This window comes from Condylura cristata, unplaced genomic scaffold, assembly GCF_000260355.1.
Source record: "Condylura cristata isolate star-nosed mole 26May11 unplaced genomic scaffold, ConCri1.0 scaffold00041, whole genome shotgun sequence".
Classification (NCBI taxonomy): domain Eukaryota; kingdom Metazoa; phylum Chordata; class Mammalia; order Eulipotyphla; family Talpidae; genus Condylura; species Condylura cristata.
Genome location: NW_004567142.1, coordinates 6,661,338 through 6,672,282, shown reverse-complemented (window position 1 = coordinate 6,672,282; position 10,945 = coordinate 6,661,338). Strand labels below are relative to the sequence as shown.

General features: G+C 64.9%; 3 protein-coding genes across 3 annotated transcripts in view; 2 read left to right on the top strand and 1 right to left on the bottom strand.

Annotated features, from left to right (window-relative positions):
* TMC4 (transmembrane channel-like 4) overlaps positions 1–1,708 on the top strand; it is an 8,771-nt gene extending 7,063 nt beyond the window's left edge. Inside the window, exons 11-15 of the mRNA XM_004694080.2 lie at positions 207–390; positions 703–833; positions 920–1,075; positions 1,308–1,386; positions 1,479–1,708. Of these exons, the coding sequence (XP_004694137.1) occupies positions 207–390; positions 703–833; positions 920–1,075; positions 1,308–1,386; positions 1,479–1,547 (619 nt within the window). The 3' untranslated portion in view covers positions 1,548–1,708. The remainder of the gene's footprint in view (positions 1–206; positions 391–702; positions 834–919; positions 1,076–1,307; positions 1,387–1,478) is intronic.
* A 332-nt stretch (positions 1,709–2,040) lies between these two features.
* Positions 2,041–4,918, top strand: LENG1 (leukocyte receptor cluster (LRC) member 1). Its single transcript, XM_004694079.2, has 4 exons — positions 2,041–2,205; positions 3,154–3,333; positions 3,831–4,090; positions 4,637–4,918. The coding sequence occupies exons 1-4, from the start codon at positions 2,074–2,076 to the stop codon at positions 4,851–4,853; spliced, it is 789 nt and encodes a 262-aa protein (XP_004694136.1). The 5' UTR covers positions 2,041–2,073; the 3' UTR covers positions 4,854–4,918.
* A 9-nt stretch (positions 4,919–4,927) lies between these two features.
* CNOT3 (CCR4-NOT transcription complex, subunit 3) overlaps positions 4,928–10,945 on the bottom strand; it is a 14,600-nt gene continuing 8,582 nt past the window's right edge. The window contains exons 12-18 of the mRNA XM_004694078.2: positions 9,976–10,182; positions 8,990–9,188; positions 7,602–7,701; positions 7,312–7,510; positions 6,884–7,016; positions 6,263–6,388; positions 4,928–5,260 (exon numbers count right to left, since the gene is read on the bottom strand). Coding sequence (XP_004694135.1) covers positions 5,162–5,260; positions 6,263–6,388; positions 6,884–7,016; positions 7,312–7,510; positions 7,602–7,701; positions 8,990–9,188; positions 9,976–10,182 — 1,063 coding nt within the window. The 3' untranslated portion in view covers positions 4,928–5,161. The remainder of the gene's footprint in view (positions 5,261–6,262; positions 6,389–6,883; positions 7,017–7,311; positions 7,511–7,601; positions 7,702–8,989; positions 9,189–9,975; positions 10,183–10,945) is intronic.

Genomic DNA, 10,945 nt, shown 5'->3' with positions numbered 1-10,945 from the left:
TCCTAGCCAGGCCTCTGCCCCGTTTCTTTGCGCCAGGGCCTCAGCCTCGGCCTAATGTTAGGCGATTTTCTCCCTGACCACCCACGCCCCTGCGTCCGTCCACTGGACACAGCCCCTCCACAACCTCGAGGGCGACCCCTGCGCTCACTTCCCATTGGGCGGGGCGTGGTGGCTCGCCCCTTACTCGGCTTGGTCCCGCCCCCCAGGTTGTGTGGGGACCTCTGCCCGGGGGCCCTGGGACGTATGCTGGGGACCCTGGAGTTCCAGGTGGTCGACGAGGTGCTGGGGCTCATCTATGCACAGACTGTGGTCTGGGTGGGGAGTTTTTTCTGCCCTCTGCTGCCCCTACTCAACACGGCCAAGTTCCTGCTGCTTTTCTATCTGAAGACGGTAAGGGACGGGTGGTTCCTGGGTGAGGCAGGCCACGGTCCGGGTCCTGGGTGAGGTGGGGACTGAGGGACGTGACTTCAGGGCCCTACAGGATAAGGATGCTTGGGCCCCAGATACTGGGTCCCGAGAGGAGGGCGTCTGGGTGTGGGAGAAGGGGTGTGGGTCATCCTGACCTCTAGGTTTGAGGGAAGAGGGATCCTGATCCTGGGTCTGATGGTGGCAAGAAATGAGGACTCCTGGGAGGGGGCCGGGGGCCTGGGCTGGGGAAAAAGGGGAGGCCGGAGCTCACGCTCGCCCCTCCTTCCCCCCCAGTTCACGCTCTTCTCCACCTGCTCCCCGGCCTCGCGCACCTTCCGGGCTTCCACTGCGAATTTCTTCTTCCCTCTGGTCCTCCTCCTGGGCCTGGCCCTCTCCGCTGTTGCTGTACTTTACAGCATCTTTCTGTAAGTGTGGGAGGGGCTGCCCCCTCCCCGCGCCTGCCTCCGCCCAGGCGCTGGCTGACTGTGCGCACACCTGCCTCTGACCTCAGGATTCCACCTTCCAAGCTGTGTGGGCCATTCCGGGGAGAGCCATCCATCTGGGCCCAGATCCCTCAATCTATTTATGGCCTCCCTGAGTCTGCCCAGGACTTCCTCTTCTTCCTGGGCACCCAGGCTTTTGCTGTGCCCCTCCTGCTGATCTCCAGGTGAGGCGGTCCAGACTTTGAGGTCTGAGTTTGAGCGTGTGGGACCTGGGGCCCCGGCCTCAAGTGTGCTAAGGGAGGGAGCACGGGGGTCTGGGCTCCCGGTCAGAGAGGAGTGGCGTGGAGACTGGACTCCGGGTGTGAAGTCAGAGACCCAGGCCCGTGCTTTCAAGAGCATGCACGCCGAGGCGCCCGGAGGCGTGTCTGGGAGTGGTGGTCGTTCCGTGTCCTCCAGCATCCTGATGGTGTACACGCTGGCGCTGGCGAACTCCTACGGGCGCGTCGTCTCTGAACTCAAACGGCAGATAGAGACGGTGAGCCGCGGGCCCGAGAAGGGCTCCCCGGGCCGCGGACGGGCGGGACTCGGGAGAGCGAAGTCTCACGTCGGCCCCCCCCCCCCCCGCAGGAGGCCCAGAATAAAGTCTTCCTGGCGCAGCGCGCGGTGGCGCTGAGCTCCGCCCCGGCGCCTCGCTGACCGCCCAGAGCGGCGGGGATGAGGTCCCGGGCCGACTGCTCCATCAAACGCGAGGGCCGGAGAAGAGCCGCGCCTTGGCACCGGCGACTCGGAGGGGCCCGGGCCCAGCAGCCCGCGCGCGTCCCGCTGCCCGCGAAGCTCCTCCCAGAGTCAATAAACACGGCGGAGGCGGCCGCGTGGGTTTGGAACCGCGCACGGAAGTCCGAGGGGCGCGCGCCTACTACGGGGTGGGCGGGGAGACCGGCAGGCGTGCCAGCCAATCGGAAGCCGAGTCCGTAGCGTCAGGGGCGGGGACGCTCGCGAGTCTCCTCGAGCCTCGGGAGGAGGCCGTCGCTAGGTAGCAACCTACGCCCTGCGCCGACCCCTGGCGAGGGGGGAGCGCTCAGCCAATCAACGCGCGGGGCGGGGAGCGTGCCAACCAGCCGGGACCAATCCCGGGGCGGGGCGGGGCAGCAGGAAGCGCCAGCTTCTCACCAATCGGAAGTGCTGGGAGGTGGGTCTGCCGGTCCGTGGACTCCTCGGCGCCATGAATATTTTGCCCAAAAAGAGCTGGCACGTCCGGAACAAGGACAATGTCGCCCGCGTGCGGCGTGACGAGGCTCAGGCCCGGGAAGAGGAGAAAGCGCGCGAACGGAGGGTGCTACTCGCGGAGCAAGAGGTAGCTCGACGGCCCGCCGCGGGGCCCCCGGGCTGGGCACGCAGGCGCGTCGTGGGGGGCCGGAAGTGGGGGCCGCGCGCCGGCCCTCGGCCGGTGGGTGCCACAGCGGTGCCGGCTGCCCGTGGGCCTGGGCCCCCCCGCGTGGACACGCCTCGACCGGCCTCGCGTCTCGTTTGCCTCCGCTCGCGCGCCTCCGGCGGCCAGAGCAACACCTGGCGCGGGGCGGGGGGCGGTGCTCGGCGCGAGTGTGCGCGAACCCGCGGCAGCCGGAACTCGCCGTGGGGCGCCCTTCGGGTTGCGCCTCCGACCGTGGGGCGCCCTTCGTGTGCTCACGCCGCGCGAAGTGCGTGGCCTGCAGCTTTCCTCAGTTACCGTCCGCCCCTTCAGCGGCGCGGGGCTTGCTATGGAGAATGAGCTGGTGCCCGGGAGAGGAAGCCGCTGGCGGGCACCACCGGCCCGCCCCGCCCCGCCCCGCCCGGCTTTCCCCTGCGCCCCCACCACTGCCGGGACTTCGTGGCCCCTCCTAACACGTTTAGTTTACTCGTAGCTCGCAATCCCTTAGGTAACGTGAGCCTCACGCTGGCCGTGTGGATTTAAAAAGTTGACATATTCGCAGAAACTCGGATCTTTCCGCAGTGACTTAGAACTCTGCCTGAATAGAAATTACTGGGCCTAAAACGCAGCGTGGCTGCTCCACAGCTGCTCTGTGCTGCAGGCATTGGGAAGCTCTCTGGTCTGTGGCTCGGGCTGCAGCTAACAAGCCCTGGGCAGCCTTCCTCCCGCACCCACTCGGGCTGGGTCAGCGAGGCCCCCGGGCTCCCCCTACCTCTACTCCCTCGTAGCCTCAGCATCATGGACTGAGGTTTCCTGGGGTTTGCACTAGATCCGCAGCTCCTCGCGTCACATCTTGGTTCTCAGTGTGCCACCTATAACTTCCCTTCCCTCCAGGCTCGCACGGAATTCCTTCGGAAGAAAGCCAGGCATCAGAACTCTGTATCTGAGCTAGCAGCAGCAGAGGCAGGAGCCTCAGGTTCTGGCCCGGTGGACCTGTTCCGGGAGCTGCTGGAAGATGGGAAAGGTGTGACCACAGGCAATAAAGAGTATGAAGAAGAAAAGCGACAGGAGAAAGTAAGCTAGCTGAGCCCACTTCCTCGGTAGGGAGAGCGCTCTTGGGTGTGACAGGATTGGTGGGGAGCAAGCAGGCTGACAGCATGTGGAAAGGCAGCAGTCTTGACTGCGTTCAGGAAGCTTCTGTGATGTCATCCAGGCCCGCACAGGGCTCGGCAGATGTTGGAGCCCACCCTCCGGAATTCAAGTCAGGCCCTTGATGGGACTTGATGGTTCCTATCAAATTCGGCATTTGCCTCCATACACATCCGTTACTCCTTTCAGGTTTTGTCCCCAAGTGTCTCCCAAAATGCATCCCTCCCCCGGGTCTCCCTTCTGGTTCTTCCCGAACCTGAACCTGCCTCAGGACGATCTGTTGTGTCCCTACCCCTGGCAGTTGGCTCAGTGACTGCTTTGCCTCTCCAGCAGCCTTGCGTATCCCCATGGTCACATCCAGGGCTCCTAAGGAAGCTACACTTGAACTTGACATTCTCTTTCCTATCATCTGAACCGTTCAGGAGAAGCAAGAGAAAGCTCTGGGCATCCTGACGTACCTGGGACAGAGTGCAGCGGAAGCTCAGACCCAGCCTCCTTGGTACCAGCTTCCTCCAGAGCGAGGGGGCCCCCCACCTGGCCCAAGTCGAGATGACAAAACCAAGAACCACCTAGACCCTCTGCGCGAGATGCAGAAGCATTTGGGGAAGAAAAGGCACAGCAGTGACGATGGTGGTCGCAGCAGGAAGGAAAAGCGGGCCCTTGAGAAACAGCAGCCCAAAGCGTAAGCAGAGCGCTGGGCTCCAGGCCTGGGTGATGGTTGTGTGGGCCCTGCGGGCAGACTGGTCAGCTGACGGGGTGAGTGGCCTGGTGTCCTCGCAGTGCCCGGCTGCCCTAAGAGGTCTTCGATATCACGCCTGTTTCCGTACCACCCCCAGCCTTCTCAGCCTTGTCAGGCTCAGGGGCGGACTCCTCTCTGCTGTCAGAGAGCCGAGGGCGCATCTGGTTGTCTGTCAGGTTTCTCACTTCCTAATGAGACAGACATTAGCAGATAAAACCCAGAGTCAGCTCTGGGGGGGCTCTGGGTCCTCGCTTTCAGATCAGTTGAGAACAGGCCTAGAGCCATGCAGGCTTGTGTGCCGAGGGCGAGTGCGGCCCACAGGCTCCTGTGCAGAGGCTGCGGCCCAGAGGGCGTGGCATCCTGCGGAACACAGGCTTGCAGAAGGGGAGGCCCCGAGCCTTGTACACATGCAAGGAAACTTGCGCAGACAGAGGGTCTTGGGGACCTCCCAGGGCCACCAGCTTTCTGACCCGGCCTCTCTTCTCCCAGATCCCCTTCCCTAGAGCAGCTTCGAGCTGAACGGCTTCGGCGGGAAGCAGCGGAGAGGGCTCGGGCTGAGGCGCTGCTGGCCGGGCTCAGAGGCAGGGTGCCCCCGGAAGAGCAGCCAGAAGAGGAGGCAGACGATCGTCGCAGGCGATATAATTCCCAGTTCAATCCCCAGCTGGCGCGGCGCCCCCGCCGGCAGGAAGCCCCACTTGCTCACTGAGTTCTGGGGTGGGTACAGGACAGGCCGCTGCTGCCAGCCTTCATATAAAACTATTTATTCATAAATATTTTCCAAAATGAAAATAGGTTTACCAAAAAATGTCCCTCACTGGGGAGGGGAGGAGGGGGCAGCCCTCGCCCCCGGACCCCCAGGCTGGGACTGAGAGAATACCTCTCAGCCCCCTCCCTGCTTCCTGGGGGAGGGGGCTGCCCCAAGGCTTAGGGCCTCCCCTGTCTTCCAGGGCAGGGCCCTCGCTGGGCAGGGGATCAGCATGCGGGGGGTGGGGGGGACCGTGGGAGGGGCCGGTGTCACTGGAGGTCCCGGTCCTCCAGGTAGCGGTACTCAAAGGTGAAGCCTTCCTTCTTCCGCTGGCCCCACTTCTCGTAGTCAAAGTAGATGTAGGTGCCCTGGCCAGGGGAGAAGGCGGTCAGTGAGTGGACGAAGAGGTGGCCAGGGATCTGGGCCACACTGACAGACAAGGGACAGTTCTTAGGGCCAGCTTCACTCTCCCGGGAGCTTCTGGGGTGGAAGGTGTATCAGCCTGTTTGGAGAAGCTGCAGAGGTCATGCCCAAGGCTGAGAGCCAGGCCTCGCCCGGGGCGCGTGTGCCGAGCCTTCCCCTGCTGCTCGAGACTCCAGAGCTTTCTCCTGAGCACCAGCATTTGGGCTCTGCAGCGCAGACAGGCACTGCCCTCGGTGGGAGGGGCTCAGAACCCTGGGGGCGGGGGCTTTCTTGGGCAGTGTAGCGCTGTGGGGGATGACCTGGACCGAACCAGGGTGGGACAGGAAGCTGCAGTGAAGTGTCAGGATGTGAGTGGGAACCGGGCTGGCTTCTCCATGCAGGTTAGTCTGAAACGCTCTTAAGAACTTGAAAGAGCCACGGGGAAGGGCCTGAGCCCCGAGGACAGCCTGCGCGGCCCTTGGCAGCAGAGAAGCCCACCATGGACACCCCAGCTAATCCGAAACGAGACGCTAACGTCCGTGACGCTCACTAGGCAGCAGGCAGCACGGAGCACTCGCTTGTCATTTACTCATTTAATCCTCGTAACTGCAGGCGCCCAGTCCTGTCACCCCATGTTTACACAGCAGGAGATGGAGACACAGGTGCAAGTAACGCCCAAGGTTACCAGGGAGATGGTTCGGGCCCAGGTGTCTGCCCGGGCGCTAGCCTTCCCGCTATGCCTGCTGAGCCCCTGCTCTGCGGGGGCTTGTGGGACCAGAGCCCATCTCCCGAGCGGGGCTAGGGCCGACAGGACAAGGAGTCAGCCGGGTGCTCAAGGACGAGGCCCATGTCCCAGGCAGAGCAGTGGGCCTGAGGGAGTGAGCTGGCTAAAGGAGAGGGTGCAGGGTGAAGTCTCCCCCGACTACCCCATGAGGTCAGGGGTGTGGGGCACAGGAAGGGGCCCTCACCTGCTCAAACTCATCAGTGATGGTCTTGGGCTCCTCATGCCTCTGGAACCACATCATGTACTTGGTGTGGAATCGCCACGACTGCTTCTTCAGGGCCTTGGCTGCCAGGTACTGCGCCTTAGTGCCCTGGGAAGGAAGGGCAGAGCAGGGGTTAGCGAGCCCCTGCATGGGGTAGGGGCCAGGGTACCAGGCCCGGACCTGAGGGTGTGCTGGACAATCCTCTGGACGGGCCCGGGCCACAAAACATACCCCTGCTGGTCAGAAGAGAAATGAGGCTGAAGAGGGAATGGCTTTCAGAGCTTTGAAGAAAACTAAGGGGCGAGGGGAGCTAAGGGAGGCAGTTCAGCCAGTTCCCGGGGCTCCAGAGGTCTAAGGATGCACCGAGCAGCCCTTCGGGGTGGGGGCCGTGGGCCCTGTGAGCCAAACTAGCTCAACCCGAGCGGTTTGCGTGTCCTGGCCCCAAGTGGGCCCGGGGCCGGTCTAGTTCGGGTGGGGGCAGGGAGGGGGTGCGGTCCCAGTGGCCGCAGTGGGACACCCACCTCACCCCTCCAGCCCGAGGGGGAGCGGCGGCGGTGGCGGCGAAGCCGGGGGGCCCGAGGCTGCCCCGGGGCCCTGCTGTACCTCCAGATAGTAGAAGATGAAGAAGAGCGTCTCGGTCGACAGGCGCTGGTAGAACTCCACAGTGTCCGAGTGTGGGGGTGGCATCTGGTGGTGGTAGGGGGGCGTCGGACAGGGGTTCCTGGGGAGGTACTGCCTGCGGGGGGACAGCAGCATTGGTGCTTGTGCCCTAGAGCTGCCGGCCCCAGCACAGCCTGCCGGTGGGTAGGCAACACCTGGCTTTCGCGTCCACGAACGGGCGCTCCTGGGCCCGTCGGCCTCCACTTGGTCTCCGTCCCCGCCGCTGCGTATGGACCCAGGGCCGAAGCCCACTGTTTGCTGAGCCCAGCAGGTCTCCTTAAACCCCAGGCTGGCAGCCAGCCGCCCGTCCAGCTCCGCCCTCAGGTTCCCGGGCCGGCCCCGCGGTGGCCAGCCCCGCTGTGGCCCCTCACCGGATACGCTCGGAGTCCGAGGGGTGGGGCATGTGGTGCCAGGCGGCCTCCTCCATGGCCTGCTGGTAGAGCTGCTCCTTGGTGAGGGGCACAGGTCCCAGTGGACACACCCCCAGCGAGAGGGGTATGTTCACCTCTGACAGCTGGAGGGGTGGCTGGGCCGAAGCTGGAGGGGCCGACGTGCTGCTCAGGATGATGTCTGCAGGGAGGGGCGGGGCCAGGCCCCACAGGTGAGGCCAGCCCGGCCGAGCCCTCCTCGCCGGCCCCCACCCACCAGCCCCAGCCCTCACCACGTTCAGTCAGGTGCAGCGTTGGCACAGGGTCCTCAATGCCGGAGCTGATGGCTGCCCGCTCCGCCATGGACTTGAGAGAGCTCAGAGGTTCGGGGGCCTGTGGAGGGAAGCAATGCCTGGCCTCAGGCCCAGGGACGTGCGGCCATCTGTAAGTAAGGACGCTCGCCAGAGCACGACAGCAAGGGAGAGCAGGCGCACCAGGCACCCCCAGCTGCGGTGCGCCGTGTGTGCTTAACGTGTCCACCACACCCCAACATGCACAAACGCTACCGCAGTGTCTCCGGCCCCTGAGTGCACCCTGGGGATGCCAACACGTGGCCAGCTGCAGTGGCACTGCCGAGAACCAGGGCCTCTGCCGCCTCCAGAGCCGCTCCCTTCAGCCCTGCCTGGGAGAACAGCGGGGCCACTGCTTCAGACAGCAGGGGGGTGCACCAGCCTCTGAACAAGCTCCCTCTGGAGGGGCTGCTGGGTCCCCAGGCCCCAAACCCGAGGAGCCATCGACCACCCGTCGGAGGCCTAGGGACTAAGCCGACATGTAACCGTGGCCAGTCAGACCTGTTCCAGGCCCATCGTCAGCCTTTAGGTCACTGCTGAGGGTGTGCGCCCCCTTGAGACTCAAAGCTGACCTCTTTCTCCAGAAAAATGCACACCACGAATTTCCTGCCCACCGTATTTTGAGAATTTGCTCACTGCGGGATGGAAACTGTGCTGAGGCCGTTTAGTTTCCAAAGACGCCATGTGTAAGGGGTGTATCTGTGCGCTAGATGCAGGCAGGCATGGAGGGCGGCTCAGGAGAGCCAGTCAGCTGGGCGCACACACCCTGCCTCCCACGGAACCAGAATGACCCGTTGGCCCAGAGCCAGCCCCCCCACACCGCCTGGCCCTCAGGCCCTGCCGCGGCCTGCTGCCCTGCACTCTGCCCTGTTTGACTCCTGCCCCAGCTCTCTGGGCCCTGCCCCCCACTGCTGCCCCCGGCCTTGCTGGGCCGTCCTCCAAGTTGGCCAGACGTGCCCGTGGGACCACCGCACCCCCACTGCCTCCTCCCCAGCTCAGCATGTAACCATGAGGGCCCCCGAGTATCCTCTTGGCTGGGGACTTGGGCTCTTCGAGGGGAAAGGAGATGAGCTGGGAGGGGCCGGGTACAGCAGAGAGCACGGTTGCGTCTTAGAAGGGGAGATGGTGGCGCAAACCCAGAGCCAACGAGCAGGGCGACAGGCCAGAGGCGGAGCGAGGACCGCCAGAGAGCAGGGGGCGGGTGGAGGTGGGCCAAGGAAGACCCCAAGGGAGAGCGGCGTGTGCAGACGGGCCAGGGGGCCAGGCGCCCGCGTGGCCTGGAGGGACGGGGAACACTCGGAGCCAAGCTGCAGCCCAGGACACAGGCCCACCTTGATGTCCGGCGCGGTGCTGAACTGTGGAGGGCCGTTGAGCAGGGCGCCGGCCGTCTTGGCCTCACTGAAGCTGGGTGTTGGGGAACTGGGAGGGTTCACGGGAAGTGGCACTAGGAGGCTGGGTCCCCCAGAGTTGTTCCCTGAGCCTGGGGCAACGCCCCCAGCCCCCGTTGGGGCTGCCGCACTGGGTTCCTTCCTGGGGAGAAGGGGAGTAGTCTTCAGAGGAGGGCCCGAGAGCAGGGCGGAGAGGCCTGGGAGACGGGCGGGCCGGGGGACACAGACGGAGAGCGGGGCTCTCTCGGGCACAAGTGGAACCAGCCTTGAGACCTACTTCAGAGCCCATCCAGTGGCCGAGAGTGTGCGGGAGGCTCCAAAGATCATACAGGGCCAAAGGCCAAAGGCCGGCTGGCTCCTGATGGTCACCAGGAGGCCGGCCTCCCGGAGCGCTCCGGGGGTGTGCGAAGCGAACGCTCCACTCGTGAAAGGATCCGCCCCAGCTAGGCAGCTGCAGGCAGACCTCGGGCTGGCGGTCGCCCGGGGACAGGCCCTCCCCGCACGCCACAGGTCAGGCTCTCGGGGCATTCTCCCGGGAAACGGGGGCCTGCTGCAGGGGCTGCACCCAAGATGCGGAGGCTGTCTGGGAGAAGGGAACCCGGGGTCCATCTGGAGAAGTGGACACGGACCGCCCCTGGGGCAGCGAGCCCTGGGAAGGTGACGGACTGGGCAGCAGTGTAAAACGAAGCTCTTCCAGGTCGGCAAAGTCTGCGCCATGCAGCACCCCACGAGGCGTGCCCCCCAGAGGGCCGCCTCTAACACTCCCAAGGGCAGACGTCCCAGCCAGAAAGCCGCGGGAACGTGGCGCCCCACCAGGCGGGCATGTCCGGCGGCAAGGGCAGGACCTGCCCTGGAGACAGGGTCTCCAGCAGGGCAGCTGGGCGTCGACGCCAGAAACCGGCCTCCAACTCCGCGGGTCAGACACTCACGAGGTGCTGGAGGGTGCGCTGTGGGGGCCCGGTGGGGGGCCCAGGGGCTGGCCACCAGAGTTGCCGCCGCCGCCGCCGTTGCTGCTCCTCCTCTCCCTGTCGCGCGCGGGGGGGTTGTTTCTGGCTCCTCCAGAGTTGCCGCCGCCGCCGCCGTTGCTGCTCCTCCTCTCCCAGTCCTGGGTGTCCCTGGCGCCGCTGCAGCCGCTCCTTTACGGTCTGTATGAGGAGGAGGAGGATGTGAAGATGGCGGAGCTGCAGATGCTGCTGGAGGAGGAAATCCCGGGGGGCCGCCGGGCCCTCTTCGACAGTTACACTAACCTGGAACGGGTGGCTGATTACTGCGAGAACAACTACATCCAGGTGCGGTGCCTTCCCCGGCCTGGGCACGCCGGGCCCGGATTGGGGAAGGGCGCGCGCTGGAGCCCCGGGCCGGTGCCGTGCTCTTGGGGCGTGGGGCACGCGGGGCCGAGGCCTCGGCGTGGACACGGCCCCGCTCAGCCCCCAGTGGGGTGAGGGCAGCCCCCTGCGAGCTGAGACTGGTGGTGAGAGCTGGTGGTGCACGGGTGAGAAGCCTCCGTTTGGAGGAATTTGTAGCTTTAAAACATTTTTAAAAGCCAAGATGATTCTAGGTGCGGTGTGTGTCGTGTCCCCGCCTCCTCACGGCTCCGGTCCTCGGTCGCCGCCTCCACTCGGTGCGGGTCAATATTCGGGGTGGCGGAGGAGGAGGGCAGCATTTTCTGTTTGACAGACTCCTGCTCCCCCTACCCCACCCCCCGCCTTCGCCGCTCCCCCGGCAGGGTGTGTTTTGTGTGTGTGGGGGGGGTGGGGGGGGTAAAGGGGTGTTGATGGATTCACCACCTCCCCCAAGCTTTGGAGGATTTTAAAAGGGTTCTGTTACTGCAGAGTAAAGTACCTTAGTTTTCTATCCGTGTGGATGCCCTAGAAGGCCGGTTGTTGTTGGTTCGTTGGT

Excerpts from the sequence above, each read along its gene's own strand:
- LENG1 (XM_004694079.2), top strand. The coding sequence starts at position 2,074 with ATGAATATTTTGCCCAAAAAGAGCTGGCACGTCCGGAACAAGGACAAT. Across the intron at positions 2,206-3,153 it reads TGCTACTCGCGGAGCAAGAG|GCTCGCACGGAATTCCTTCG; the intron begins GTAGCTCGACGG and ends CCTTCCCTCCAG. Across the intron at positions 4,091-4,636 it reads GAGAAACAGCAGCCCAAAGC|ATCCCCTTCCCTAGAGCAGC; the intron begins GTAAGCAGAGCG and ends CTCTTCTCCCAG.